The 27,302-nt window shown below is 42.0% G+C and overlaps 1 protein-coding gene across 1 annotated transcript in view; it reads right to left on the reverse strand.

Annotated features, from left to right (window-relative positions):
- SNTG2 (syntrophin gamma 2) overlaps positions 1 to 27,302 on the reverse strand; it is a 426,593-nt gene that overhangs the window by 101,763 nt on the left and 297,528 nt on the right. Inside the window, exons 10-13 of the mRNA XM_054476287.2 lie at positions 26,508 to 26,637; positions 24,679 to 24,717; positions 17,353 to 17,469; positions 4,773 to 4,844 (exon numbers count right to left, since the gene is read on the reverse strand). Coding sequence (XP_054332262.1) covers positions 4,773 to 4,844; positions 17,353 to 17,469; positions 24,679 to 24,717; positions 26,508 to 26,637 — 358 coding nt within the window. The remainder of the gene's footprint in view (positions 1 to 4,772; positions 4,845 to 17,352; positions 17,470 to 24,678; positions 24,718 to 26,507; positions 26,638 to 27,302) is intronic.

Here is a 27,302-nt window from a genome sequence, read left to right on the forward strand (position 1 = left end):
TGCAGTTCAAGCCCATACTGTTCAAAGGTCAACTGTGTTTCTTTCCTATCACTTGCTATATTTGGGCAGCTGTGTATTATAATAGAACACCAGGTTTTGGCGTCAGATAAAATCTGAGGCCTTTCTTTGCCCAGTATTAGCTGTTTGATCTTGAGCAATTGACTCTCTCAAAGCCTCCACTTTTGAGCTGTGAAATGGAATTGTGATAAAAAATGTTGTCATAACTTCACATGACAGAGCGGCCAGCATGCAGGACTCACATCCCGGATTCACATGAGTTCACTACCTGTTTTCATAAAGACACACGTCCTAAGGCAATGCCGAGCCAGGCCGTACATGTCGATTTGATGTCTGCTTTGCAGCTACCTGGCCTCCTGGCAGGGTCAGCTCTGGCAATATCCAGAACAGCATTTCCAGCCACCCCCACGGCTGAAGAAAGCCCACCCCCTACCTAGGACTGCAAGATATCATCTTATTATGTTCCCTTTCCTGAAAAAAACAAAAAGGGTTGTATTTTAAAATTACGTATTTTTTCTATTTATATTTATTATGAAACAATTATAGCAACGATAAAGGGAATTTAAAAGATAAATTTATTACTACTGTTTTGTCATCTGATTTTTAAAAATATGTCAATAATTATTAATATGACCTTAATAACAGGACAATAATTATTAATATTCTCTTTCATGCAATGTGAATTTGTACATATGATTGTATAAATTTATAATACAATTACTTAAACTATGTTGTAAGATTTTAAAATATGTTTCAATGGTCTTTTGATTATTCTTCAAATATCATTAATTTAAGGAATATCTTTAAACATTCTCATACATATAGCTCTTTGATTCCTCTGAACTCAGTGTTGTAATGGACTCTTTAGATTCAATTCTGAGGAGTAAGACTGCTTGATCAAGAAAGGGATTGTTTTTCCACTGTTTAGCCTCACAAAGAATGTGTTGTAAGTTCTACATAAGGAAAATTAATGATTCATATATAGCTCATTTCCCCAGATAGTTCCTGTAGCTCCTTTAAAAACAATCACTCAGCCCTTGTGGATGGCAGTGTGTTGATACGACTGGAAACCCTGAGCACTGGAGTTCAAGGTCAGCGGCTCGCGTCAACAGTCAGTCAGCGGCTGGCCAGGCCATCGGGTTTCCCCGTCTGGACTGAGCCTTCGGGTTTCCTCGTCTGGACTGAGCCTTCGGGTTTCCTCGTCTGGACTGAGCCTTCGGGTTTCCTCGTCTGGACTGAGCCTTCGGGTTACCTCGTCTGGACTGAGCCTTCCGGTTACTACGTCTGGACTGAGCCCTTGGGTTTCCTCATCTGGACTGAGACTTGACCCGGCTTCTTCCCACCTCTGGGACCTGGAACTCCCTATCTTTAGAGCATTTGGCTTTAGAAAATGTATTATTGTATGTTCTTTCTCTGCCATTTGATACCTAAATCTTTCTAGAGTCTCTTGCTGGCTGTACAACCCAGGACTGTCTTTGTCAAGGAGCTGGGAGCTGACCCTTCACAATGTGATCACTGGGAAGATGGTGTCATCTCCTGTCCCTGTGGAAGGATGGAGCCCAGCCTTGGTGGGTGCCTGGCTCTAAGCTGTGCAACCACCTCCTATCATGAAGATGGGGGAAGCTCTCTGTTTCTTTGCAGAAGGCCAATTAACAGACAATGATGGCCCCAATCTCCTTCCCAGCCCAACTTGTAGAAACCCTCTCATCCTTTGTTTCAGTGGAGTTGGGTTTAATCTCTCTCTCCTATCATAATAGACTTGAATAAGGTCTTCTTGACTTCTTCGCCTTTAACTGTGGTGCAATTTTGTCCTGACATGGCTTTAGGAAAATCATTCAGGAATTCTTCCTCTCAGTGTTGATATTATCCAAACAGGACTACCCCGAAGATCACTGGAGAACACATTCTAGAACTCTTTTTTTTTTTGAGACAGAGTCTCACTCTGTCGCCCAGGCTGGAGTGCAGTGGTGAGATCTCGGCTCACTGCAAGCTCCACATCCTGGGTTAATGCCATTCTCCTGCCTCAGCCTCCCAGTAGCTGGGAATACAGGCATCCGCCACCACACCCAGCTAATTTTTTGTATTTTTAGTCGAGACGGGGTTTCACAGTGTTAGCCTGGATGGTCTCGATCTCCTGACCTGGTGATCCACCCGCCTTGGCCTCCCAAAGTGCTGGGATTACAGGTGTGAGCCACCGCGCCCAGCCTCTAGAACTCTTAATGGCCACTCGCGACAGGCTCCTGGAACACCACTGCTTCTAGCACGTGGAATAGAGCGGGATTCTGGATGAGCTTTGCAGCCACGTGAGTCTGGGCCCCATCCCTGCCTCTGCTTGGCTTCTGGAAAGTCCTCGTCCACTTCCTGCTTCTGAGTTCTTAGCTACAAAACAGAGTTCTCCTTAGGTTGGGCGAGAATTAACTCAAGGACATAGCTAAGTGCTTAGCAAGGTTACTAGGGAAGTACTCAATAAAGACAGCTATCATGACTAAGATCCTCTGCCAAACATATGGGAATATTGACTTTTCCTGAAAATTTAATGGGGTATCTTTAGGTTGAGAGGATGGACCCACGCATTTCACACAGGACGCTCCATAGCGTCCAGAGTGCTTTTCTGCCATGCTGCACGAAAGCTGTTTATCATTTCACTCACGACTGCAATCAAGGCTGATTGATGCAATTTTCTCATCTATTTTGTGATGAGTGTTGAAATATATAATACATAATTTTAAGAGTTGGGAAAAGTAATTTTTAGAGCAGAGAAGGAATCAGAGAAAAAACAAAATCACAACTTCAGAATTTGATTTCTGGTGTAAATATTAATGAGTACACTTTGAAATGGTAATTATGGATATTTAAAGAATCTATATGAAAAAGTATTAGTTCTTATGATACTCACATATTTATTTACATTTCTGAAAATGAATTGAATGCATTTACTTTTAAATTTATGTATGCTAAACGAGAAACATCAGCAATTAAACGTGTGTAAAAGCAGCCAATATGATTTTGTAAGATCACTATTTTAAGACTTCCAAATAGGACATTCAACTCATATAATTTAATTTCTTTTTAAAAAATATTGAATGCTATAGATTTATTATTATTATTTACCCCATTTTTCGTTTAGTACCTTTGCCATAACCATTCTACTGGCTAATTTCATGATTTCATAAATACTTCATATAATATTTACTAAAATTTTTTTTACAATCTTCCTGGGAAAATGAGATGGCTCTATAGCTTACTAATGAACCACATATGTAAGATAGAATAATCTCTCAAAGACACCCCAGTACCTAAAGAATATCTCAGGTACACGGAAGGAGAATCCTCTGAAACAAGAGGGGGCAGAAGCGAAAATGTGTTGAAGAGGAGCCCATGCAAAGGAAACAAAAAGGCCAAGAATTCTTCTATGAATTCCTCTGTGGAACTGTGATGAATGGAATGGCCTGCATATCATCTACGACCAAGAGGCTCATGTTAACATAAGGCTTCCTTTTTACCATTTTCAAAATAATGCATTCCTGTCACAGATAATTTAGAAAACAGAGTAATTTTTAAAATGAAAGCAACAATAGCTAGGAAAGCCATCACTGAGAGAAAACCACAGTTAATATTTTATTCTATTTTCCTCCATTTTTTAATGAATATGCCCAGCACAGAAATGTTTGCTTTTTGATCAATGATTGTTTATTACAACCTGTAATTAGAAGTCTTAATTTAAATACATCCGGCCTTTTCCTTCACCTCCTTCATTACCATATTCAACAAAAATAGGAACAATGCAGAAAAATGTTGCCCAAATTTTTCAAAAATGGGAAATAAATGTATTTATCATTTGATAATATTATTATGGAAATGTATTTCCCTTGTACATGTTTCCATTAAAGGCAGTCTGAAATTCCAGATTTAAATTTAAAATAAAGCAACTACAGATAGAGAATATTATTTTTGAGGATATTTTCAATTTAAGAAAACAAACCAAACTTTGAGAGACAAATCTTTATTCAAAACTTGTAACTTTAGACTGATAACTCTTTACGGTCAAATTCTCAGACTAAAAGGTACGTATTTTTAAACTTTCACTTAATATACCTATTTGTCTCTGTTTTGTGTACTCCTACATGAAAAAGACACAGGTGGTTTGTTCACATGATGCACTGAGTCACATACTAGGACACAGTGGCACCCGGCCACAGTGAGCGCATCGTCACCTTGCTGTGGAGACACCTCTGCGGTCAGGTGGGCAGGGGCCCGGCCTAGGGCCCTGCTGCACCTCCAGGCTCCGGGCAGCACCACCAGTGACGTGTGTCCCCTGGAGGAAGGCTCAGTCCTTACCTACCCTAGGAACCATGAGCAACAAACTGGCCAGACCCTGGGGCAAATTTGTATCTGATTTGTTGAAAACAATTTCAATAACAGCAGCAGCAACAAAATCTGAAGTTCTTGGAATAAATTATTGTAAGTGGACGTCCTAAAACACATCTCTCCCCTAAAACACACACAAACACCACATACCACATACACACAGACACACCCTGTCATCCATTCATCCTGCTTTGATGAGCAACAGGGTGACAGCTAGAACCCATGTACCAGGTAGGGCAGGAGGATGGGTCCAGATCGTCACATTATTTTACTACTTCAAATTTTACTATTTCAATGGACCATGCAGAACAAACAATCCTCTCATTCTGCAAGCCCAAAGGGCATCTTATTTGTATGAAAGCATCTAAAGTGCAAAAGATACCCACCTTGTGAACTTTGAATAGCACCTCACAGAGGTGATAGGTCCTTTCTGCGCGCACCCAATCGAATGTGCTCACCTGCAAGAAACAGAACGTTCCATGAAAAGCAGCATGCTACTTTTAGTTGAAAAATTTAAAAATTTACAATAGTGTGACTGCATGTGTGTCCACCTCAATTAAATCCTAAGCCCCTATTAGTATAAATTGGTAACACTAAACTTTACGTACTGCTGTGAGTTTTGATGAGTTGCCACATCCTCATCTCTGTCAGTTTGTGGCAAATATAATAGATCCATTATCAACAGGAAAACGTCTATCTCCTTTATCTTATCTTAGATAGATAAGATTGATATCTATGATATCTTGTCTATCACATGCAATTGGGCATAATTTTAGAAAACCATTTTGGATTCCTTTCAGATTAAATTAGGGATTAATTTTGGGTAACATTTAATGCATGTGAAAGTGAATGAGTTTATATATTTACTGGAGTACAAAAATGGACAGAAAATATTGTGTAGACAGTCTTTTGCTTTTTAGAACTAAAGTTAGTTCTATTTCAGAAATGAATGAAAAATCTACTAATCAATTTAATTGAATACATTTTTCGTTGGTCTGACCTGTTATAGTTCACAACTATTTTAACAATAATAATGGCCAAACTAATCTCACTTTTGAATAATGCTGTATGGTTTACAATTCAAGCTCAGATATTTAATCTCTAAGTTAAAATATTTCATGCAGAAAAATCTACAATATTCAACAATGTAACAAATTTGATGTTTTTTATTGTTGACCCTGCACTTTTTCCTTCAGCCAGTAAAAATAATCCAAAGTGCACTGAATTATGTCTTTGAAACACTGAAATTATCTTGGCTTTAATTAATTGGTGACCTTCCGGTAATCCTTGCAGCAAACAAAATTTTCAAGACATTTTTAAAGTCATCACAACTGAAATGTGAAAAATTACACAAATAGTTTGCCATTTAATATTTAATTGCCCTAGAGTCAGCTCATTGCAATTGTGATTTCGGCAATAAAACAATAAGTAAAGGGAACAATTTGAAAGTGAGAATGGCCAATTAGAATACGAACTTTAAGGTTCCTTTTGGATCTGGTATTCAGGCTATAAGAGTTACATCTCGAATTTGCTAGAGAGAGTTTCAGGTGCTTATTTCAGAGTTTAAAAGCCAGAACTCCAGCACCCCTTCTCTTGAGAGCTGGGGAGCCATGCTGATGGATGCCTGAAATAAAACATCACCCTGAATTCCACAGCAGTGCCCGCTGATTCCTCAACACTGCACCTGCCCCTCCCTTCCCACTCCTCCCGTTTCCACCCTGGCCAGTGTTTTATGCTACTGCCTAATGTCAGAGCTCAGGTGCTGGTTCTATTACTGGAAAATACAGAATTATGGATCCACCATTTTTAACTTTCTCAGGACAATGCTGCTTATTTTTGGAGGCTGTAAATATAAAGGGGGAAAAAACCCCACTAAACACCCTATTCAGAGACAGCTTCCCAAGTTTACTTGTTGCTGTAAATATACTTTATGCATATTCATGGTTTTATACTTTTCAAAATATAGTTTGTAATATCAGCATTTTCCCATGTCGTTGAATGTTATTCAGAAAAACAACTGTAACTACGGCCTAGAATTTCCGTGTGGAGTTATGGTTTTCGTAAGCTTTATCTTTGTGATGGATATTGTAGATTGCTTTTAGGTTCTCACTGTTGTCATCGTGCTGTGATTAATATATCTGGTCACTGTATTAGATTATGTCACATTGAATGCATTTTCCATACTAGTCTGATATCAATACGTGACAAAACAGGAGGGATTTGAGTCCTGTTCTAAGACAAAGCTTGGAGAAGGCTGTGCTCTTTGTTGTTCGCAGAAGCAGGTCTAGTCTCTCCCTCCTTCCGCTGCATCCATCATCTGTTTATTAAGCCCCTTTCTGTTCATCCCTGTGGCGTCTGCTGGTTTTGCCGTAGTCCTGCCTTCCTCCTACTCTTTTACTTCTCCTGCCAGTGGCCGTGTCTCCCCCTGGGGATCCCTTCTCCGCTCCCAGAGCTATGACCTTGCCCCCAGCCCAGGGAGGCGAGGCGCAGTCTGCACACAATTCAGGCCAGAATTCTCACCATCTTTGCCACCATGATTGATTCAGGGAAGAGAATGTGCCTCGATCGGAGACACTTGTAAGAAGGTGCTCGGGCTTCGGATGGAACCATTTCTATTGTGGACTTGAAGAAAATGCTGCCACCCTGAGAGCTGTGGGAAGTCCCCTTGAGCCACGTGGATGTTATGAGTGTGGCAGTATCCACACTAGCTCCTGGCTGTGACAATGCACCACAGGACACAAGTGTTAGGAACGGGAGGTGGGGGCGGTGAGGGGCACAGGCTACTCTTCACCTTCCTCTCAGTTTTCTGTAAATCTAAAATCATCCAAAAAACAAGTCTATTAATTAAAAAAAAAAAAAAAGCAGCAGATCTTTCTCGTCATGGTTCTTTCCCTGCTTACCTGAACCTCATGGCTTCTTAAGGACTCAGCTCAGACCCAGCCCTGAGGCCTTTCCTGACAGCCCTGGCAGGTCTCCCTCCCCTCTTCCAAGTCCCAGCCGCCCTGCCATCGGCTCCCCCCTGCTGACACGCAGCTCAGGTGACTTCATGTGAGTGATCCTTTCTGCAGAGCACCCTCAGCCTGGCTCCAGCCTTTCACAGATATCCTTCCTCTCCCTGCGTGGATGTGATGTGAACACTTCTCTAACTTAGTGAAAGTGCAGGCATCAGGTTCCTCTGAGTTTCTGCCAGAAAAAAAATTATCACCAAAAAATTCATCATGTCCGTTAGGGCTCTTCTCACTTTTTATTTCACGAGTTATAGCTCTAGAAAATATCTAGGCTACAACAATTCAAGGCTGAACATGACCATGCAACAGAAGGAGATTGTTTAAGATAAAACCATGTCCAAGGTATCCAAGAAGAGCATCTCGTGTGTTCGTTAGGTTCTGCGTAGCTTGTAGTTCAGATAGGAGGTAGGTTGCTGCAACAAAAGTGAAAAAACTTGGCTAAATTGAGCTTAATGTTAGGAAAGCTAGTCAAAACCCTCTCTGTATGCATATACAAATGTGTGTGCGTGTGTGTCTACACAGTCATGCACCACATCACCACACTTCAGTTAACAATGGACTGCACAGAACACGGTGGCCCTATAGGTTCTAACGGAGCATATACAGAAACTCGGTCGATGGAACTTGATACTGGCCTTGCAGATCAACTAGAGGAAGGAACTCATAGTCAGTAATGGTGCCGGAACATTTGGTTTTCTATATGAAAATATACATAAATAAAAATATACAGGTCATCTAGGTTTCTGTAAGTACACCCTATGATGTTTGCACAATGACAAAATTGCCTAACTGTGCATTTTCCGGAATATATACCTGTCCTTAAGCAATGCGTGGCTATACATACATATGTGTATTAATACATGTAGTTATATATATATATACAGCTTTGTGTGTATATATATATACACACACACAGACACACATATAATTAGAAGATTAATGTAAAGCTCAAAATTCTAGGTGTGCATAGCCCACGATGCAGTGACAATACTAAAAGCCTGGAGTACTGTTCTGAAGCAGGACACTCCTAGTGTGTTTGTGCCATGCCTGAGTGTGGCCAGGCGTCACCTGCCGATGCAGATTCCTGCACCCCATCCGAGCAGTTCAGATTTAGCAAGTTTGGAGTGAGGCTCAGAGATCCTGACTTTCTATTTTTAAGCAATTTACTGTTGATGTATCCATCATGACTCCCAAAGTGCAGCATGGCCAGCAACAGCCTCGGCATCTCTGGGTCCCTGTTGGTGATGTCAAGTCTCAGGTCCGCACCAGACCTGCCATATCACAGCCTGTGTTTTTAAGAAGTATTCCCAGGTGATTCATGGGTACACTGGTGTTCTTGAAGTTTTATGAGGGGAGTCTGATGTGGTGGTCTTGTGGGAAAACAACCTGAGGATAAGAAGCCTGACACCTTTTAAAAGGAAAGGAAGGCCGAGGGTGGGATGGAAGCAGCCACTGTGAATTGCAAACGAATTCCTTACTGCAGAGGCGTGTTCAATCACTGCTCATCAGAGAAATGAATTCCTTACTGCAGAGGCATGTTCAATCACTGCTCATCAGAGAAACGAATTCCTTACTGCAGAGGCGTGTTCAATCACCGCTCATCAGAGAAACGAATTCCTTGCTGCAGAGGCGTGTTCAATCACCGCTCATTGGACAAACGATGCAAAGCAGAGGTGTGTTCAATCACCACTCACCAGACAAACGAATTCCTGACTTGGTAAATAACTGGCGCCATGCCATGGCTTCCTGAAATCCAGACTTCAAGCCACGGCTTCCTGAAATCCGGGGCTCCCTAATGCAGTCATCATGGCTTAGTTTACACGATTTTCCAGGACCGCACCTCTTAGGTTAAAAGAGGGGAAACCCTCTGCTAAGAGGGGCCCATGCAGCGTGAACCTCTCTGAGGCACTTTATCAGCTGATTTTCTCTGGGGAATGATTTTGCACGTCGGGAGAGAGATCCACTGGCTCTACCATCATGCTTCTTCCTCAGAGCAGTGACTTAACACCAGGGCAAGGAAACATGAGGTATGCAGATTCCTGGATTTTCTCCAGTCTCTCGGAACAAAAGAGACGTTAACAGATGGTAGACAAGATGGTTGGTTTTGTAACTATATATCATCACTACAGTTTTCCAAATAATGGCAATTGACAATTTTCTAAGTATCTGGCCACATTTGGCTTGAAATGGAGCCGAAATTGTAGATTACAAGATGCCATATCTTGGTACCTTTGACTGTTATCATAGAACAATGAAAATGTGGCCCCAGAACAATATAGTTTGCTCCATCTACAAATCTTCATTTGAATTATTTTTTCCAAGTAATATTTTTAATGATAGAATATACCTATGTAATTGATAGTCTTAAAATTGCTAATAATTCTTGCATATGCATAGGCAGTTGCTACATCATTGATATATTAATGCCATACAATTCTGTAAAATTGACTTTATAACTTATTTTGACACATTTTAATGTTTGAAAACAGGAATAACTGAAACATCTTTCAGATTCCAATGTACAAATCAGAAATAAATACTCTGGCTAACGAAGGAGAGTAGGGTGTGTGAGAAGGAGTTGTGAGTCCCGGCTTTAATCTCAGCTCTTCCAGCATCTCCTGGTGCATGGGAAAGACAGAGATTAGGGACCCACCAGGGTAGGCTGGGCCCTCCTCACGGAACAACTGAGCTGTGAAACAGGGACCTGCTTTTTCCACTCCAATTCCTCCTTTCCATTCTTCTATCCCATTTCCCTTCTGATACGGTTGGGGTCTGTGACTCTGCCCAAATCTCATGTCAAATTATAATCCTCACTGTTGGAGGTGGAGCCTGGTGGGAGATGACTGGATCATGGGGGTGGATTTGCCCTTTGGTGCTGTTCTCGTAATAGAGTTCTCATGAGATCTGACTGTTTACAAGCGTGTGGCATCTTCTCCCTTCCTCCCTTCCTCCTCCTCTGACCATGGTTCTATTCTCGTGATAGAGTTCTCATGAGATGTGATTGTTTAAAAGTGCGACGTCTCCTCCCGCTCCCTCTCTTCCTCCTTCTCTGGCCATGTAAGATGTGCCTACTTCCCCTTTGCCTTCTGCCACACTGTAAGTTTCCTGAGGCCTCCCCAGACATGCTTCCTGTACAGCCTGTGGAACTGTGGGCCAATTAAACCTCTTTTCTTTATAAACTACCCAGTATCAGGCATTTCTTTAGAGCAATGTGAACGCAGACTAATACAACTTCTTTTCTCTCTTCTCCTTCAATATTCTTCCTCTTCCTCATCTTGAACGAGCTCAAAAGCCACCGTTCAAAGAAGGACTTTACCTTTTAGTTTTTCCTAAGTTGTCATGATAATCTTTGGGTCCTTGTAAAATTCACTAAAATTTTCTGACGTAGACTGCTGAGAATCAAGGCTCTGTGAATATTTCTACATTATTGCATAGTGAGGGCTTTCTGAGCAACACTTACTGGCACCTGGAATGAAGGACGATGGTGCAGTGACCCAGCCATGGGAGTTGGCAGTAGTGAATCATTTGGGGACATTTCACATGGATGGCCCCTGAAGCCTTTGGTTTATATTCCAAAGTGTGATGGAAGAGAGACCTCGGCCTTCTCTCCTGAGAGAGGTCTGATTGGCATTAGTAAGGGTGAGTCTCTCCTTCTGTGGGGAGGAGGGTGGGTGGGTGCTGAGTATCCTATATGAGCTCCGAGAGTCACGGCCCCACGTGCTTCTCCCGTGGCTGACACCTCTGCCCGCACAGAACTCTGGGGTGGGGATGGGGAACTGGCCTTGAGACGTTCTGTGAGTAACTAACAACCTGTCTCTGATCCAAAAAGCTCATGTTTATGTCAGGATAAAATACGTTTAAAATATCGATGTTAAAACCTTAACATAAGATTGTTTTAGATCTGGGCAAAGTAAGACTGCTACTGGCAAATTGCCACCAGTGCCAGGATATAAAATGTCGGGCCAGAAAAAATATTAATACATTATAAATACTTAGATGTAAATTTATTCACCATATTATGTGTATTGATTTTGCAATGAGAAGTTGGTGAATACTAATACATAATTTTGTTTGTTAGATTCAAATGCTTTTACAGCTTTTTTTTTTCTTTGAAATAGAGTTTCGCTCTTGTTCTCCAGCCTGGAGTGCAAATATGAGGGGTTGATTTCTCCTTGATATTCTCATTAGAGAGGACTTGATGACCTCTGCAAAACACTCAGCTCACCGCCAAGCATTAATAGGCCCCAGTACTGATTTTATAGATTATTCCACCAGTAACCAGGCAGCATCTTCTCTATGTCAGAGGCGATGCTGGACATGGTGCAGGCAGCAGGAGCCCAGCACAGGCAGCTCCCAGGTACATGGAAACCAAATTGCGTTTCCAGTGTTTTATCAAGAGAGAAAACTTCCACACCAGTGATCCGTTGTATGATATTTATAATGTACTAATCATCCTTTCTTAATCTCCCTACAACCCTCTCAGGTAGGCATTTACAGTCCTCTATTCTCATTTTACAGGTGACGTTAAGTAATGACAGTTGGAGACCACTAGAAATTTATAAACTATATGAAGTAATCGGGAAGTATACAGATAAAACAAGTCAAATCAATCTAACTTTTGGATGGAATATTCATAAAAACCTGCACCTTTTTATCTCGCCAGTGCATTACTGGTATTGATTACCATTGAAAAAGTACAAATTATCCAGATCCAGAAGAAATGAGTGGCTTCTTTATCGTGGATCATCAAGGATCCAGTTAGATGAACTCAAGGTTCCTGCGGCCTCACAGCGTCGGGAGCTCTCTGCGTACTGGGCACCTCCAGAGTTTCTTTGGCTACCCAGTTCTTGTCTCTGAACTCAAGCCTGGTGGATCTAACTCTACTCAAAAATCTCCCTTTGGAAATCTTTAAACATTTCAAACTTACAAAGATCCAGCACTCACCAATGAGTACATCCCACAGTTCCCATCTCAGCAAATGGGAGCATCACTGCCGGCTGGAGTTCCTCCTCTCACATCCACACGCCATGGTCTGGGTGTGTGTGCACGGGGTGTGTGTGTGGTACGTGCATGAGTGGTGTGCAGATGTGTGCGTGTGGTGTGTGCCTGAGTGGTGTGCACGTGTGGTGTGTGGTGTATGCATGAGTGGTGTGCATGTGTGGTGCATGTATGGTGTGTGCATGAGTGGTGTGCACATGTGGTGTGTGTGTGGTGTGTGGTGTGTGCCTGTGGGGGGTGTGTGTGTCTATTTGTGTTGTGTGTGTGATGTGTATGGTGTGTGCATGTGATGTGTGTGTGGTGTGTGCATGTGTGGTGTGTGTGGGGTTTGTGCGGCGTGTGTGGTGTGTGCATGAGGTGTGCGTGTGGTGTGTGTGCACATGTGCACATGTGGTGTGTCTGTGTGCGTGTGTGGTGTGTGCATGAGTGGTGTGCACATGTGGTGTGTGTGCGGTGTGTGTGGTGTGTGTGCAGTGTGTGTGGTGTGTGCTTGTGGGAGGTGTGTGTGTCTATTTGGTGAGTGCGGTGTGTGTGGTGTGTGCATATGTGTGTGGTATGTGCATGTGTGTGGTGTGTGCATGAGTGGTGTGCGTGTGGTGTGTGTGGTGTGTGGTGTGTGCATATGGTATGTGTGTAGTATGTGCATGTGTGTGGTGTGTGCATGTGTGGTGTGTGCATGTGGTGTGCATGTGGTGTGTGCATGAGTGGTGTGTGTGTGGTGTGTGTGTGTAGTGTGTGGTGTGTGCATGTGTGTGTGTCTATGTGAGCTTCCTAAGCACTACTAGACTCAAAAGCTTCACAGACTGTGCAGTTTATATTGGTGTAATTAACAGTTATATATTTATACTTAAAAATTTAAATTATGAAACTATGCTTACTTGAGGATAACAAAATTTTTATATTTCAGAGATCTGGGCAGCTAAACTGTCAATGACCATTTTGGATGGATGCATACAGTTTAGAGTAACATCCAGCTTCCTTAAATTGCAGCCTAATTGTAAATCTATCTGGGGCTAATTCAACTTCACAGGTTTACTAAATCTTGAGAATTACTCTCTAGGCTCATTCGGGTCCTCGCTAACCCTTTACAAGGAATAGCGAGGCCTTCAGAACCACAATGATGGAAAGAAGCCCTGCTGACAGCTCTGAAGAGAGAACGGAGATGGTGCCAAGTTATCTTCTGCAGAAATTACTAGAAATAAGAAGTTAATGAAAACAATCATGTTCTAGGAATGTTCCGGAGTGTGTGCAGAAGGAGAAAGATACGATAGGTAACTTTTACAGGAAAAGACAAGAAAGGGGCCATGAACGCAAGATAAGGCACAGTTTCCCACACCAAAGATGAAACTGTCTCTGAGGGACTGGAAAGCAAGTAAGAGACCTCGAGAAGAGCAAAGAGTGGGCAGAGAAGGAAAGACAGAGAGAAAGACAAAGAGAGGGAGAGACCAACAGAGAGAGCCAAAGACAGAGACAGATGGAGAAAGAGAGAGACCTTGAGAGGAGCAAAGAGAGGGCAGAGAAGGAGACGACAGAAAGACAGAGATAGAGAGACGAGTCAGACAGAGGGAAAGACACAGAGCGAGTCAGACAGAGAGAGACAAAGACAGTGACAGGTGGAGAAAGAGAGGGATAGAAAGTGATATAAACAGAGACAGAGAGAGACAGAGACAGAGAGACAGGGAGAGATATGGAGGGAGGAGCTGCAGCATCTGGAATGGACAAGCAGATGTTGCCAGAGGAAACATACAGGGTTTGTCTGCTAGTTTTTTATTGTTTTCAAATAGTTTAAATGACCAAGAAAGAAACCCTAACAAACCACGGCAAAGCCAAGTGGCGGAGACAGAGCACAGACTCTGTGGGCCAGACGAAGGGGCAGGAGGCTGGCAGCCCTGGGGAAGGGAAACGCCAACCCAGCAGGCTAAGGTGTGGGCACTTCCTCTATGTGAATGAGGAGTTTGCGATTTCCAGTTCCTTCCTGGACACATGGAAATGTGACTTTGGTTTCCTGGCACACACAACTGCTCCTGTGGCTTTGGGCAGGTTCCTGGTCCTCACCCCAGTGCCATGCGCCCTCCTCAGCCCTCACTCTCCACAACCATATCCTGGTTTCAGACCCCCAGGAAATGATTCTCTGTCCCTTGCAAATGCTGCATTGCCTGGCCAGTGTGAGTGGCAGCGACCTCAGGGCCCTGAGGGAAGACTTGCCTACATTTTAACAAAACAAAACTGCATTTAAAATAAGAAATGGACTCTCTAATCACAGCAGGTATGAAGAAAAAGAAGCACAACTTAAAATTTGGATACATTAGGATTTCTTTAAAAGAATTATTTTGAAATCAAACATAGTCAGGGTCTCATAATTTACAACTAAGCAGAATACAAATGAATACTGAAGGAAAGTTGCTTATTTGTATTTATTACTTTTTTCAGGCTAAGTCAGCCAGTTTAAAACAAATTATGAGAGCAAGTATCAAGAAGAACAATGACAGGCCAAATACTTTAACGCACGACTCCTGAATTCTGGAAGATGAAGCTGCAGGTGATTGCGGAGCAGCGAGTGTGTGGAACCTGGTCTAGATGTGGATCGGGGTCTAGATGTGGGTCTAGATGTTGTCAATGGCCCAAAGGCTCTTGGTCTGCAAGGGAGGTTCCGTCATTTAATAAATCTCAATGACCTCAGAGACGACCTGCAATGCTCACAGAGCCACAGAGAACAGAGACTCTGGGAAACTGGGTTTCTAGCTCAAGTCAGCCTTGTTCAAGATGAGATCTGCCAATGACATCTGTCCTGGCCTCTCCAGTCACTGTTCCCACTAGAATGAGAGGGCTGGTGGTTCCCACTGGGGAAGAAGACCAGAGAGAGTATACTCCCTGCACTCTGGATTTTCAGTACACTGTAAGACTATTCTGGCATTAAATGCAGTTAATACAACCCACAGTCTATTAAGAGAGGATTTCAAATACATTATCCAAAACAATCCTTGGTCAAGTATATTTGTTTACTATTTTATTTACACATGACCTTCATCTGCAAAAGCAAGACTCAAATGAGAAAACAAAAGTGAATGTGGCTGTTCAATGTGTTGCTAAGATGAAAATTTAGTTATCGATTTATATTACAATAGGTCTCCATGATAAAACAGTTACAACATATCAAGATGGAGCTCTGACACTGTGTGCTCTTGGCACTCATCACTAAAATGAGGGGCCTTCAGTTGTCTCAGAATCAAATTATATAATGGACAGAAGTGCACTATAAGCTACAAAGGAGTTTATGCACGTTAGCAATTCCAGGGACACTTTGTGACGCTGCAATCAGTTTACCAGCTGGGCCTTGCTGAGATGAGTTGGATGCTACCAGCACCTTGGAGCATCCCAAGGCAGGACATAACTTCCGTGAAGACCCACGGCAAAGAAACCTGTCTGTTTTAAACCCTTGCTATTCAATGGTTATTGAATTAGGGTCTGCCTATTAGGGTTTGAAGAATCCCTGAGTTCCATAAAAGGCCAACTGGTAAACAGGCTGCACAGGGAACATGTGGAGTGATATGGGTCCATGGAAGGCCTCCGACACCTCAGCCCCTTCATGCGTCTCCAGTGTCAGTGGTATGTGGTCCAGGTTGGGTACATGCGGTGCCAGCCACCTCCTCCGAGTCTTTCAATACCTCTGAGATGAGCTGGCATGAATATCTTAGCTCTGCTCAAAAACAAAATCAGCCCAGCCAATCAGATGTTCACCTCTGGGACTTGAATTTGAAAATATGGAGCGAATTAGCAGCAAATGTTAAAGAACATGGTTATGTTTGTTTTGAGGGGAATTCAATCATTATTCATGCAAACATTTAGATTCAGTAAGCACAAAGTGCTGGTTTATTTTAAAACCTTGCAACTAAAGACAATGTGATATCCTACGTTATCTCTGGGGCAGAAAAAGTGCATTAGTAGAAAAACTGAAGTTTGACTGGAGGGCAAAGTGTGGTTAGTAATGCTGCATCATTGTCAAATGGTGGTTTGCCAGATGCTCCATGGCCATGTAAGTCTTGTAAATCAGGGGAGCTGAGTGGAGGCAGACGGGGCTCTCTGCACTGAATGTGCAGCTTTTCCATAAATCTAAAATTATTCTCAAGTAAAACGCTTACTTAAAAAGCCATCCTTATCAAGGTGGCTTTTATCTTGAAACTTGGTTTTATCTTTTCATTTCCTTTTAATGGAAGAAAGTCCCGTCAACACTACACGTGACATGCATCCAAAATGTGTAGCTACCTGAAGCTCTCAGGTTTTTAGTTTGCTTGCAGTTCTGATGGTCAGACTCTCAAAAGTAAAGCTGTTTAAATCAATAAACTTCTAGACATTACACATTACATTCAGTCAGTTTGGGGAGAACGGTACCAGTGGGCATTGGAAAATGAAACTGCAGAACTATAGCATTCAGCCATAAATTTATATTATGGACCCCACTAAAGCAGACTGCTTATTTTTTAAATAAAACTTGGGAGACATCAGGAAAAAAAAGCTTTTAAAATTTAGAAATTAGAAACGTCTAAAAAGAGAGTTGTATTTTGTATGTGTCTTGGCTTCTTCAACTACCTAATTGGATCCTCTAAGACACAGAGCCTCTGTATCCCACCTCCAAACCAGCTGGAATTTGAGGAAGGAATAAGCTCTACAATATCTTAACGGCTATTTGAACTAAAGAAAGAAATGCGTTAATTTATAAATTTGGAGCAAGAAATAAGCAATCTACAAGCAGAATACTTTCCAACCATGTAGAAACAGCAAACGGCAGGACCAAGCACTCTGTCTTTGTCCTCCTCCAAACACCAGTTGTAGCTTTCCGCCTCCTACAGGAACAGCCCTCCCAGCAGCCCACCTTTTCCAAACACCAGATGTAGCTTTCCCCCTCCTACGGGAACAGCCCTCCCAGCAGCCCCTCCCTGTGGAGTGTCAAAAGCATCCTTACCGGAGGAGTGCTGAAAACGTAGAAGGACGGGCCCTTCAGTGCTAGGAACTTGGGTCTGAAGGTTTGAGAGGAGTCAGCTCCTTGGAGTTGCTCATTTACCCACCCCATATGCACAACCTGCAGAGGGAAACCTTTGAAAATTACAAACCAAGCCTTAATGAGGGCATACTGTCACAGGAGCAGAGTAAAGCACGTGAGCAAGCCGTGCTCCCACCAGGTCAACACACCCAGAATCAGGAGATGAGAGAAACGTGGAGATGTCCAAGTTTCCAAATCAAGTTCACACAATAGGAATGAATCACATCTTGAATTAAAAATTCAGTTTTGCATTGAACCAGGTTTTATATATGAGCACTTTCAGTTTTGGCCAATAGACTTCTCAGCTGCCTTAGAGTTGTTGGTTTTTCTTTTAAAAAGACTGTATTGAATTATATTCTATTAGAAGTTAGTATTTCAGATTTTTCTATGAGGTAGTAAAAACAGCTAATTACATTTTTCATTCCTATAGTGAACATAGAAGTTGGCATATGTGGAAAAATAATTGTTTCTCTTTATGGTTCGACTTCTTAACAACAATGAAATAATGCAAAATATTAGATTCTTACGATGAGCAGTGAATATTTTGAGGCGTATGATATAAAATCCAACCTATAAAAATCAGAATATGATTCAAAAACATTTAAATAGTAATCCAATTTAAGAATTCAGTGCATGAATTCAATATAATATTAAAGAAAAATCCATGTTATCTAAAATTTTAATGTGACACATATTTTGTAGCAAGTACTAGGAGTAATTTCATTATAATTCTTTCATTTTCTCATTCTGCTGTTTCAAGGAAAACCTATTAACATATGCTTAGCAGTCAAAACTTTAAAAAAATAAAAATAAGTTATCACAGAGATCCCAACCACTTTACCAAATGACACTGACTGATGAGCTATTAAAAGTTGAGAACCAGCTGGGACCTGGACACCCCTCAAGTGTACAAGCCCCACGCACTCAGGAAGTGCCCTCTGCTGGAGCCACCTGGGTGAGTCCTGTCACAGCCAGCGTGGGCCCCAGTGCTGGAGCCGCCCGGGTGAGTCCCCTCACAGCCAGCGCCGGCTCCTGGGAGGGCGCATCCTGTTTCTGTTATTTACTTGTTAAACCGCTGACGGTCTTCACTCTTAAGCTGGATGAGAGACTTCCTGGGAAGTCGAGATGTTAGACGACAGAATCAGATTTCTACAAACGGTATTTCTAGCAATGGGAAAGAAAATTAGGAGCACTGTTTTGCAGGGTGGGGGCGCGTAGCCGAACAGCTAACATCATCATGGTTTTCAGTGTTGAATACGAATCCCCTAATGCATTAAACGTTTTAATTTTGTCTTTCTTGACTGTTCTGGATTTACAAGGCTTTTCAAAGTGACCCAAATATTTCACTGGATCATGAACTTCCAAGCTCCTAGCGGGTTATACTTACGTCCCACGGAGGCTCAGGAACCACATCGATGTGGTATGGTGTTAATGTTACAGTAACACAAGATGACTTTATTTCCCCAGAGACCCTCCCCAGCAAAGCACATTTAACATTGCCAAGTCTCTCTTTTTCCATCATGAAACGGGTAGATTACAGATCTCACGTGAGAATTGTGGGAATTTCACAGTGTACCATAGGAAGCCCTCGTAAGGCACTAGCTGGGGGCAAAGGCCGGGGACATTCATACCTGGAAAAGCCACTAATGTGTAATTTACTCCTCCAGTGTCTGAATTTGAAACCAAATACACAGATTATTTTAAAATACCTAATAGATTTTTTCCTTTTTTGTCTGGTTGGGTCACAGACTTATATTTTTGTGGGTTATAACACCAGCATTTATACTTGGTAAATCATAAAAACCTCCATTTAAAAATGCATCTTTTTCTAGCAAATTTAGCAGATGCTTGATGTTTCCATAATTAACATGAATTCAATGCGTGATTAATTTCGACTCACTACTGCACGAGTGCAGTGATTTGTACAGTTTAAGATAGGATTCATTTGAAGCACAGTTACTAAAAACAATTAATTGCAAACACAGTGGCTTCCACACAGTCATGAAAAGAATATTACGCAGGCAGTTTGTTCAGCAAGAAAAGAGTTCACATTCCAGGAAGACCAGGCACATGGCCCTGAGCAGGCTGCCCAGGTCATCTTACGCACACTTGAGCGCCTTGCTAAAGCTCTTGAGGAGGCCTTATTAGGCGAGGTTTCACAAGCAATGATGACCATATCTTCAAATCCAAATCTTTGGAGCAGCTGGCCGCTGGATAACTGCAGCAGGCAAAAACAAGCTTTTTTTATTTGTCAGGATGGCTGAGTGGAAGACCTTTCTTTTACTGATTAGCATCAAAGTGTGGAACCAGAATTTCTAGAAAATGTAGGAAATTGCCTGAGTCCTAAATTATTGCAAACTTTTTTTTTTTTTTTTTTTGAGACGGAGTCTCGCTCTGTCACTCAGGCTGGAGTGCAGTGGTGCAATCTTGGCTCACTGCAAGCTCCGCCTCCCAGGTTCACGCCATTCTCCTGCCTCAGCCTCCTGAGTAGCTGGGACTGCAGGCGCCCGCCACCACGCCCAGCTAATTTTTTGTATTTTTAGTAGAGACAGGGTTTCACCGTGTTAGCCAGGATGGTCTCAATCTCCTGACCTCGTGATCCGCCCGCCTTGGCCTCCCAAAGTGCTGGGATTACAGGCGTGAGCCACTGTACCCGGCCTGCAAACTTTTAAGAATCAGCAACAAGCACAAAAAGTCTGGTTTGACCCCATATTTATTACGAGGAGTCACACCAATAGCCTCGTCAAATCACAAAGTTAGTAAGAGGGAGAAGTAGAGAATAATCATATACAGAAAAAAGAACGAAACAAAAAACGAGGGAATGGCAAACACATCCCCTTCTGCAGGTCCCTGGCAACATGGTCTGAGATTCTTTAAAATTCATAAAACACATACTAGTTCTGATGAGAAATTCTAAGTGTCAACGCCTAATTAGATTCATACGGGGTAGAGAGATTTAAAGTGATGTTTTTCTTTTGCCTGTAGGGCAAACTCTGCTGGTTTTACTTCCTTCATTTTCCCAGCTCCGCCCCCACCACTCCGGCCCCAGGCCAGAGTCTTGCTCTGTTGCCCAGGCTGGAGTGCAGTGGCACGCTCTTGGCTCACTGCAACCTCCGCCTCCAGGGTTGAAGCAATTCTCCTGCCTCAGCCTCCCAGGTAGCTGGGATTACAGGCGCGTGCCACCACGCCTGGCTAATTTTTGTATTTTTAGTAGAGACGGGGTTTCACCATGTTGGCCAGTCTGGTCTTGAATTCCTGGCCTCGTGATCCACCCGCCTTGGCTCCCTCATTTTTTTAAATCATGTGTTCACATACTGTCGAGTTTCCCTGATCTTACTCTTTCTGTTCACGAAACACTTAATCATGCACTGCAATTTAGATTTCACAAAGGATGAACTATGAATAGGAAACTGACGTGCAGGAACTTAATCAAAGACAGGGCTGTAACACTCAGGAATATCTAAATACAGAGGACAGATGGGTGAGAGATTGATTTACATTACAGGTAGATCAAGGGCGAGTAGAAAGTTGAAAGTATGTATTCTTGAATCTTGGCTAAAATAGAGAACTTGGGATTCTTTTTCCAGCATGGCAGCAGCAAGCCTTTTAGGAGGAGAACTTGATCAAGGGGTGGAATTACCATCTAATTCTGATTGATTAGAGTTACTCTGTTTCTGAGGAGCTGCAGGTAGGAATCCAAGCACCCAGACCTGGGAGGCCCCATGAGCTGTACACCCACCTCCCTTCCCTAGGGCTGCTCGCTTCCCCCTAGGCTGGGACAGTGTTGGGCTCTTCTTCTTTTCTATATCAGGTTGACACAGTGTTTGGCACAAAGTTCAAGGAGAGTTATGTTTTAAGGAGTAAATAAATAGCTACTGTTGGCCCAAGATGACAATAATAGACTGCCAGTAATCTGAAATACCTGTTAGTTGCATGTGAGCTTAATTAAATCACACAAGTAATTGAATTATGCTAGATTTAGCAAAGAAATACGTTATAGCTTTGCTATTGTTGGAAACACTGGATGCTTTCTGAATCTTTCTTAGGTATATGCAGTTCATAAATAATTTTAAGCAAAGCTAATTTTATCTTCTACATTATGAATTTTCTAATTACACATTCCAAGAAGTGTGTATTATACTTTTAGAAACATCTCCCTGACTGTACCACCTTAATAAAATTAAGATGTCATAACCATTATAAGAAATATATTTTTTATCTTTTCTGATATCATTTCCACAAAAGAGTCCTTTTCTTTTCACCTGATCAGTCAAGATAATTAGTTAAGTGTCCACCAGATGATAACATGCAGCTGGTCTTTTCCTTTAGATAGAAAAAGCCAGAATTACCTGTGTTATTTAGGGTTTTCTGCAGGGGGTCAGGGAGATTTGGTGATTAAGGCATCAATATCTACCTAAATTGAAATTCAGGTTATTCAAAAATAAGTTTAATTTGGAAAGAAAGAGGGCTGCTTGCTATTTGGTGGGGTGAGCATATGTTTGTTTGCAGTTATCTTGGTAATGTTTTCAGGTTAGTCTATGTCCCAGACAAAAGTGCTCTAGTTTGTATGATAAATTATTTGGTTATTTTATATACCAGATATGAGAGTCTAAAAATGCATACATTATGCTTTTTGTAGTATTCTCCTAATTCTGTTTTTCATGTGTTTTTGTTTGCCAATTTCAGTGGTTGTTAAACACCTTTATTTATCTTTTCACATGAATTTTTTTTCACATAAAATTCGCATTTTTCACATTAATAATTATCTCACAATTATTTTTTAAATACCAAAATCAAGAATTAATTGTTCAGGGTGAGAAAAAATTTTCTTTCTGTTTTAAAGGGCCTAATGTCTTAAACTCCTAACATTTGTACAAAGCACACCACTTTTGGAGAAAACGTGAAACCATCCTCCACCAAAAGAGCATCCGGATATAGCAGGGCTAGTTCTTCATCATCCTACATAATGAAGCTCAGCTCTAAGATTAATTTCCAAATAAACTACTCCAAGCCGCTAAGTAAATTCAAAGTTTCATAGAACTTTTAAGGTTGTAAAAAGGACCTTAAATTACCAGTACAACTTTCTTATATTACAGATAAAGAAATTAAGCCTCAGGAGTGAATTTGTTAAAATTACACACCAGAGAAGGGTTTGGTCAGGGTTATCAGGTCCAAGGTTTGCCTTTGGCTTTTTGCTTTGTCAAACAAGGCCACCAAGATCGATGTGAAATACACAAGGTTTAATATGTGGTAGAATTTCATGGAGATGAAGCAAAAACAAGGCCGCCCACTGCCTCGGAGGTCTCTGGAAGATGCTCCTTCAACGTGCTCCACACCGGGAACTGTGCTCCCTACAGGTTTTTACATTTCTCTGAACCATTATTTCATCATTCTCTCTTGTGAGTCGATGATAAGGAGGATTAAGGGGTGGGGGGAGGGGGAAGGGATAGCATTTGGAGATATACCTAATGTTAAATGACGAGTTACTGGGTGCAGCACACCAACATGGCATATGTATACATATGTAACTAACCTGAATGTTGTGCACATGTACCCTAAAACTTAAAATATAATAATAATAATAATAATAAAAAGAAAATGCTTCCCTCTCCGGAGCAGTGCTCTTTCCTACATGAGAAGTAATTCCAGTATAGCTACGAAAGTCAGCATGTTCTCTGAAACACATAAAGGCCAAGTCTCTAAATGCTGCCCATTCCCACGTATGCTCTCCACATGTGAGCATCACTGTTCAGCATCAAGGATCTGTCTGCAAGGTGACGACCCCTCTGAAGGTCAGGAGAGGATGGCTATCCTCATGACGAACAAGCTGAGACACAGGGAAGAAGCAGCCAACACTGAGAGATACCAGAAGCTGCAGCTCCTCCTAAGACCTCAGAAGAGTCTCTGGTTTGCCATAAAGAGGAGCTCAGAAAACATTTTGCGAATTTTGAATGTGTGAATAAGATGCAATTTCAAAATGGTAAATTACTCATAGAGATCATGGCAAAACTGACCCACTGTCCCACCAGCCTTGATAAAGGCTGTTTCCTGTGGGAACCATAGAGAGATATGTACTTCGTGGAAAAGTTTCAGAACTTCTGTTTCAAAAACACATAGTAGGGAAATGATATTTTATGTATAAGAATATGAAATGAATCCTATATTAATGTGAAGGATTTATAGAAATATTAATCATAAAATAGCTATGTAAACAAAAATAGTTGATGGTGAATTTAGAATAATATTAAAAGAGATAAAAGTTAGATTTAGAAGAACTATTTATTCTTAGTGTTTCTTTTCTAATGTAGAAATGTTGACTAGAGAGGTTTAATTTAAAACACAGCCCTATTTTCCCATTGTTTTAGTAAATATTTGATAGGCAGGGGACCTGTTCTTCTAAAGTCTTCCATTGTGAATTCAAATATTCTTGCTAAGCACTATTTAATGTCTTTTGTGCGCTATTTAAAGCAAACTGAACATGTTTTTCTCAGTTTTCTTAACTTGAAGCTATGATGCATGCTTCCTTAAGCCCATAAGAGATATAACCAGAAAATGAATGAATTATAAGTAACATACTCCCTTACATTACAAGTTAAACCATAAGTTTATTATAAAGGAAACAGAAGAATAACACAGTGGCTTAAAAACTGATTTGGCTGATATTGAAACAGCTTGATTACAATAGAGTTTTCCTAAGTACTCATAGACCTGGGAAGTGAGCAGAAAATCAGGCCTGAGGGTGGCTACAAAGGTAGCTATCCTGAATCCAGGACAATGTTAAGGGCTCTGGGCTCCAGGTGAACAAACTGCCTGGATTTGGGGATGACAGGATCCTACTCACTGGCAATAACACCCATTGGGCCAAAGCCCTCCTGAGAACGAAGCTTTCCTAGTAAGGATTTTATTTAAGAAAATAATATAATGCTTAAAATTTCAAATTATACAGGTGTGTCATCTCAAAGCCCTTCTCAGTTTAAACAATCATATCTAAATCATCATTTAAATAACGATTCCTTACAAAACATAACTGCCAATAGAGAAATAATCTATACACAGGAGATCAGAATGACCTAGGCTATTCCCACAGAAAGAGCAGTTTTATAGAATTAACAAGCAGGGCAGAGACCACCAAATGCAGTCTGAAATGTGCTAATGTTTTCCTATCAACATTTCCAAATCAAATTTCAAAAAACCAGAGACTGCTTTTCGAGATGTGTTACATCATGAAGCAGAAAATACAAACCTTACCTGGTCAGAAGGAGAGCAGCATTTGTTCACCATCTTCATCTGTGGAGAGAAGGCAGAAGAGTCAGGGCCACAGCCACCAACGCCAGGACGGCTCACCTGAGTGACAGCTACAAGTCATCAGCCACGCTCTGTCCTGGGAAACAGGCCTCTTTAATGACATATTTCCTATCTGAAGACCTAGCCAGAGTCAATACAAACATGGCAGCAGTAGAAAAATCTTTACTAGCAGACTTCAATTCCTCTTTTTCAAATATCAGCATTTATGTAAGTGAAGTTACACTTCGAGAGCAGGTGCTTAAATTCCAATATCTGAGAAAAGTGAGGAAATGATTTCTGCTCTACATAACCTTGTGAGAGTCAGTATTACTGTGATGGTAATTATGGTTATCACAGTTGATATTCTTTCTTTTATTTAGTTCTCCAAATGACCTATGGAGGTAGATGTTGTTTTCCAAAATTTCACCAACGAGGAAGTGGAGGTGCAGAATCATAATGCTCCCACAGCCACACAGCCACACAGCCGGGAGGCGGCTCAGAGTCCACATTTCTGTTCTGAAATATTGGGGTGTCTGACTTCTCTGCCCTGCCTATGAGGGGTGATGTGTGAAACGACACAGAACTGAAGGGCGCTCCTCGTCACAAACATTTCTGCAAATATGAGTCGAGCACCATCCTTTCTTCCCTTTCTATTTGTTGAGATAACTTTGGAATTTAAAGTGCTGTGTTTGAAAACTACGATGTTAGGAAAGTCCTGGTACTTCCTTCTATGGTTGCAGAAAGGAAGCCCCTGAGGTCTTCACAGGAGAAATGTTACACATTGCTGCTTCCCCCAGTGTTAGGTTAACTTCTGTTTAGCAGCCATAGGAAGAAGGGAGGTTGCAAGGGAGACGTGAGGTGGTAGGCAGGGCAGGGCAGGGCAGGGGCAGGGCGGGTGCCTCCGCAGGGCTGCAGGGTGGGCCGCCCTTGGCCAGTCTGCAAGCTGGACCCAGCCTCTGCAGCCTCCAGGCTACGATGGAACAGAGCAGGGATCGAAGTACAATTACAGGGCAAATCAGCTGAGAGGGAGCAAGGGCAGCAAGGCTGGTCCAGGGCCGCCTCCAGGCAGGGCCAGTCCTGCCACAGTTGCCAGGGCTGCGGCCACGGCTCCATGTCTGAGTCCAGGTACCCACCACTCCAGGCAACGCCCATGTCATCGAGTCTTCGCTCCCACCCCATCTCTTTTCATTTCTTTAATTTTTAAAATGTCCTATTGACTTTTAATATCAAACACATCACTTAAGGGGACAGAACACTTTCGTTTCTGGGGGACTGCAGTACAAATCTGAGAAGTAATGTTTTTGCTCAATTATGTCTTTTTCTAAATCTTCATAATGTTTGGGAGAATTATACTTTTAACTCAATTAGGTTTCCCCAACTCAAAATGTCACACTGTATCAATGCATTTGGGTAAAATATAAAATTATGACATATACCTATTTCTGTGTATGTGTGTGAAGAGAAAGAGAGAGGAAGGGACAGAGACAGACAGAGGCAGACAGAGGGAGGAGGAAGACAAAACCAGGTGAGAAATTCCCAGCTGTCAGACATAGCCATACTCTTTGATTCGGAAACATTCTGATGGCTTGATTTTTAATGTTTTCAGTCATAGGTTTGACACATTGAAACAAGTACATGATTTTCTGTTTAGGGTTAATCATAAATCATCAGAAATATGATGTCTCCATTATTTTTCATGCACGAATGAGCATCAGCAGAGACTCGGAAACACCGTCAATTATTTTTCATGCAGAATGAGCATCAGCAGAGACTCAGAAACACCGTGTACTCACGTTCTGAAGTGTCAGCTCCCTGATGTTGGCTGAGACCGCCCGCAGCCAGTCGGTGCCATCCTGGGCTGTGTAAAACCGGAGGATCCCAGAGCTGACTCCGTCCAGGGCGAGCACCTCGAACGCGTTCCACCTGGGGAGGGAGAGAGCTGTCCAGGAGGCCCCGCAGCGAGGGGAGTGGGCCTGCCTCTGGTGAGTTTCAAGGCTGATGCTCAGCAGGGCTCTACCCTGGACCCAGGACACGGGGCAACTGCACCACTTCCTCAGGCGCCTCAGTAGAGTCAGCAGGCTCACTGAGACCAAGGCCAAACCCCGAATTCCCTTGGTAACAGGAGCTACTTCTAATTTGACGAAACATGAAAAGCACTTTGTCAAGGAAAGAACAGTGCTCCTGAAATTCTGGAGTTATTGTCTGCAGGATTCTTACTGGTTATTCTTTCGAAGACCCTTTGGATGGAGCACTTAAAGCTCCTGATGGGGTGAGGCTGGAGCAGCCCAGGCACCCTCTGCACTCAGCATCCACCCTTCTCTAGGACCACCTGTGTGCTTCTGATTGACAGGGGAGCTTCGGGAGAACATGGTCCCCTTCCGTTGCTCCATGACACTCCACTTGCTGAGAACTCGATCACGGCAAAGTATTAACAACAAACCAACTGTCTCAGATTCAGTAGTTCTTCCCTGTCATGCAACATCTTTTAAAAACATACTTTACATATACCTATGTGAAAAAGAGAAATGTCACGTACACTTTTGTAGACTTTTTCTTAAGAAAATAGTGCATATTGGCCAGGCGCAGTG

The sequence above is a fragment of the Pongo pygmaeus genome, chromosome 12 (genome assembly GCF_028885625.2).
Source record: "Pongo pygmaeus isolate AG05252 chromosome 12, NHGRI_mPonPyg2-v2.0_pri, whole genome shotgun sequence".
Classification (NCBI taxonomy): Eukaryota; Metazoa; Chordata; class Mammalia; order Primates; family Hominidae; genus Pongo; species Pongo pygmaeus.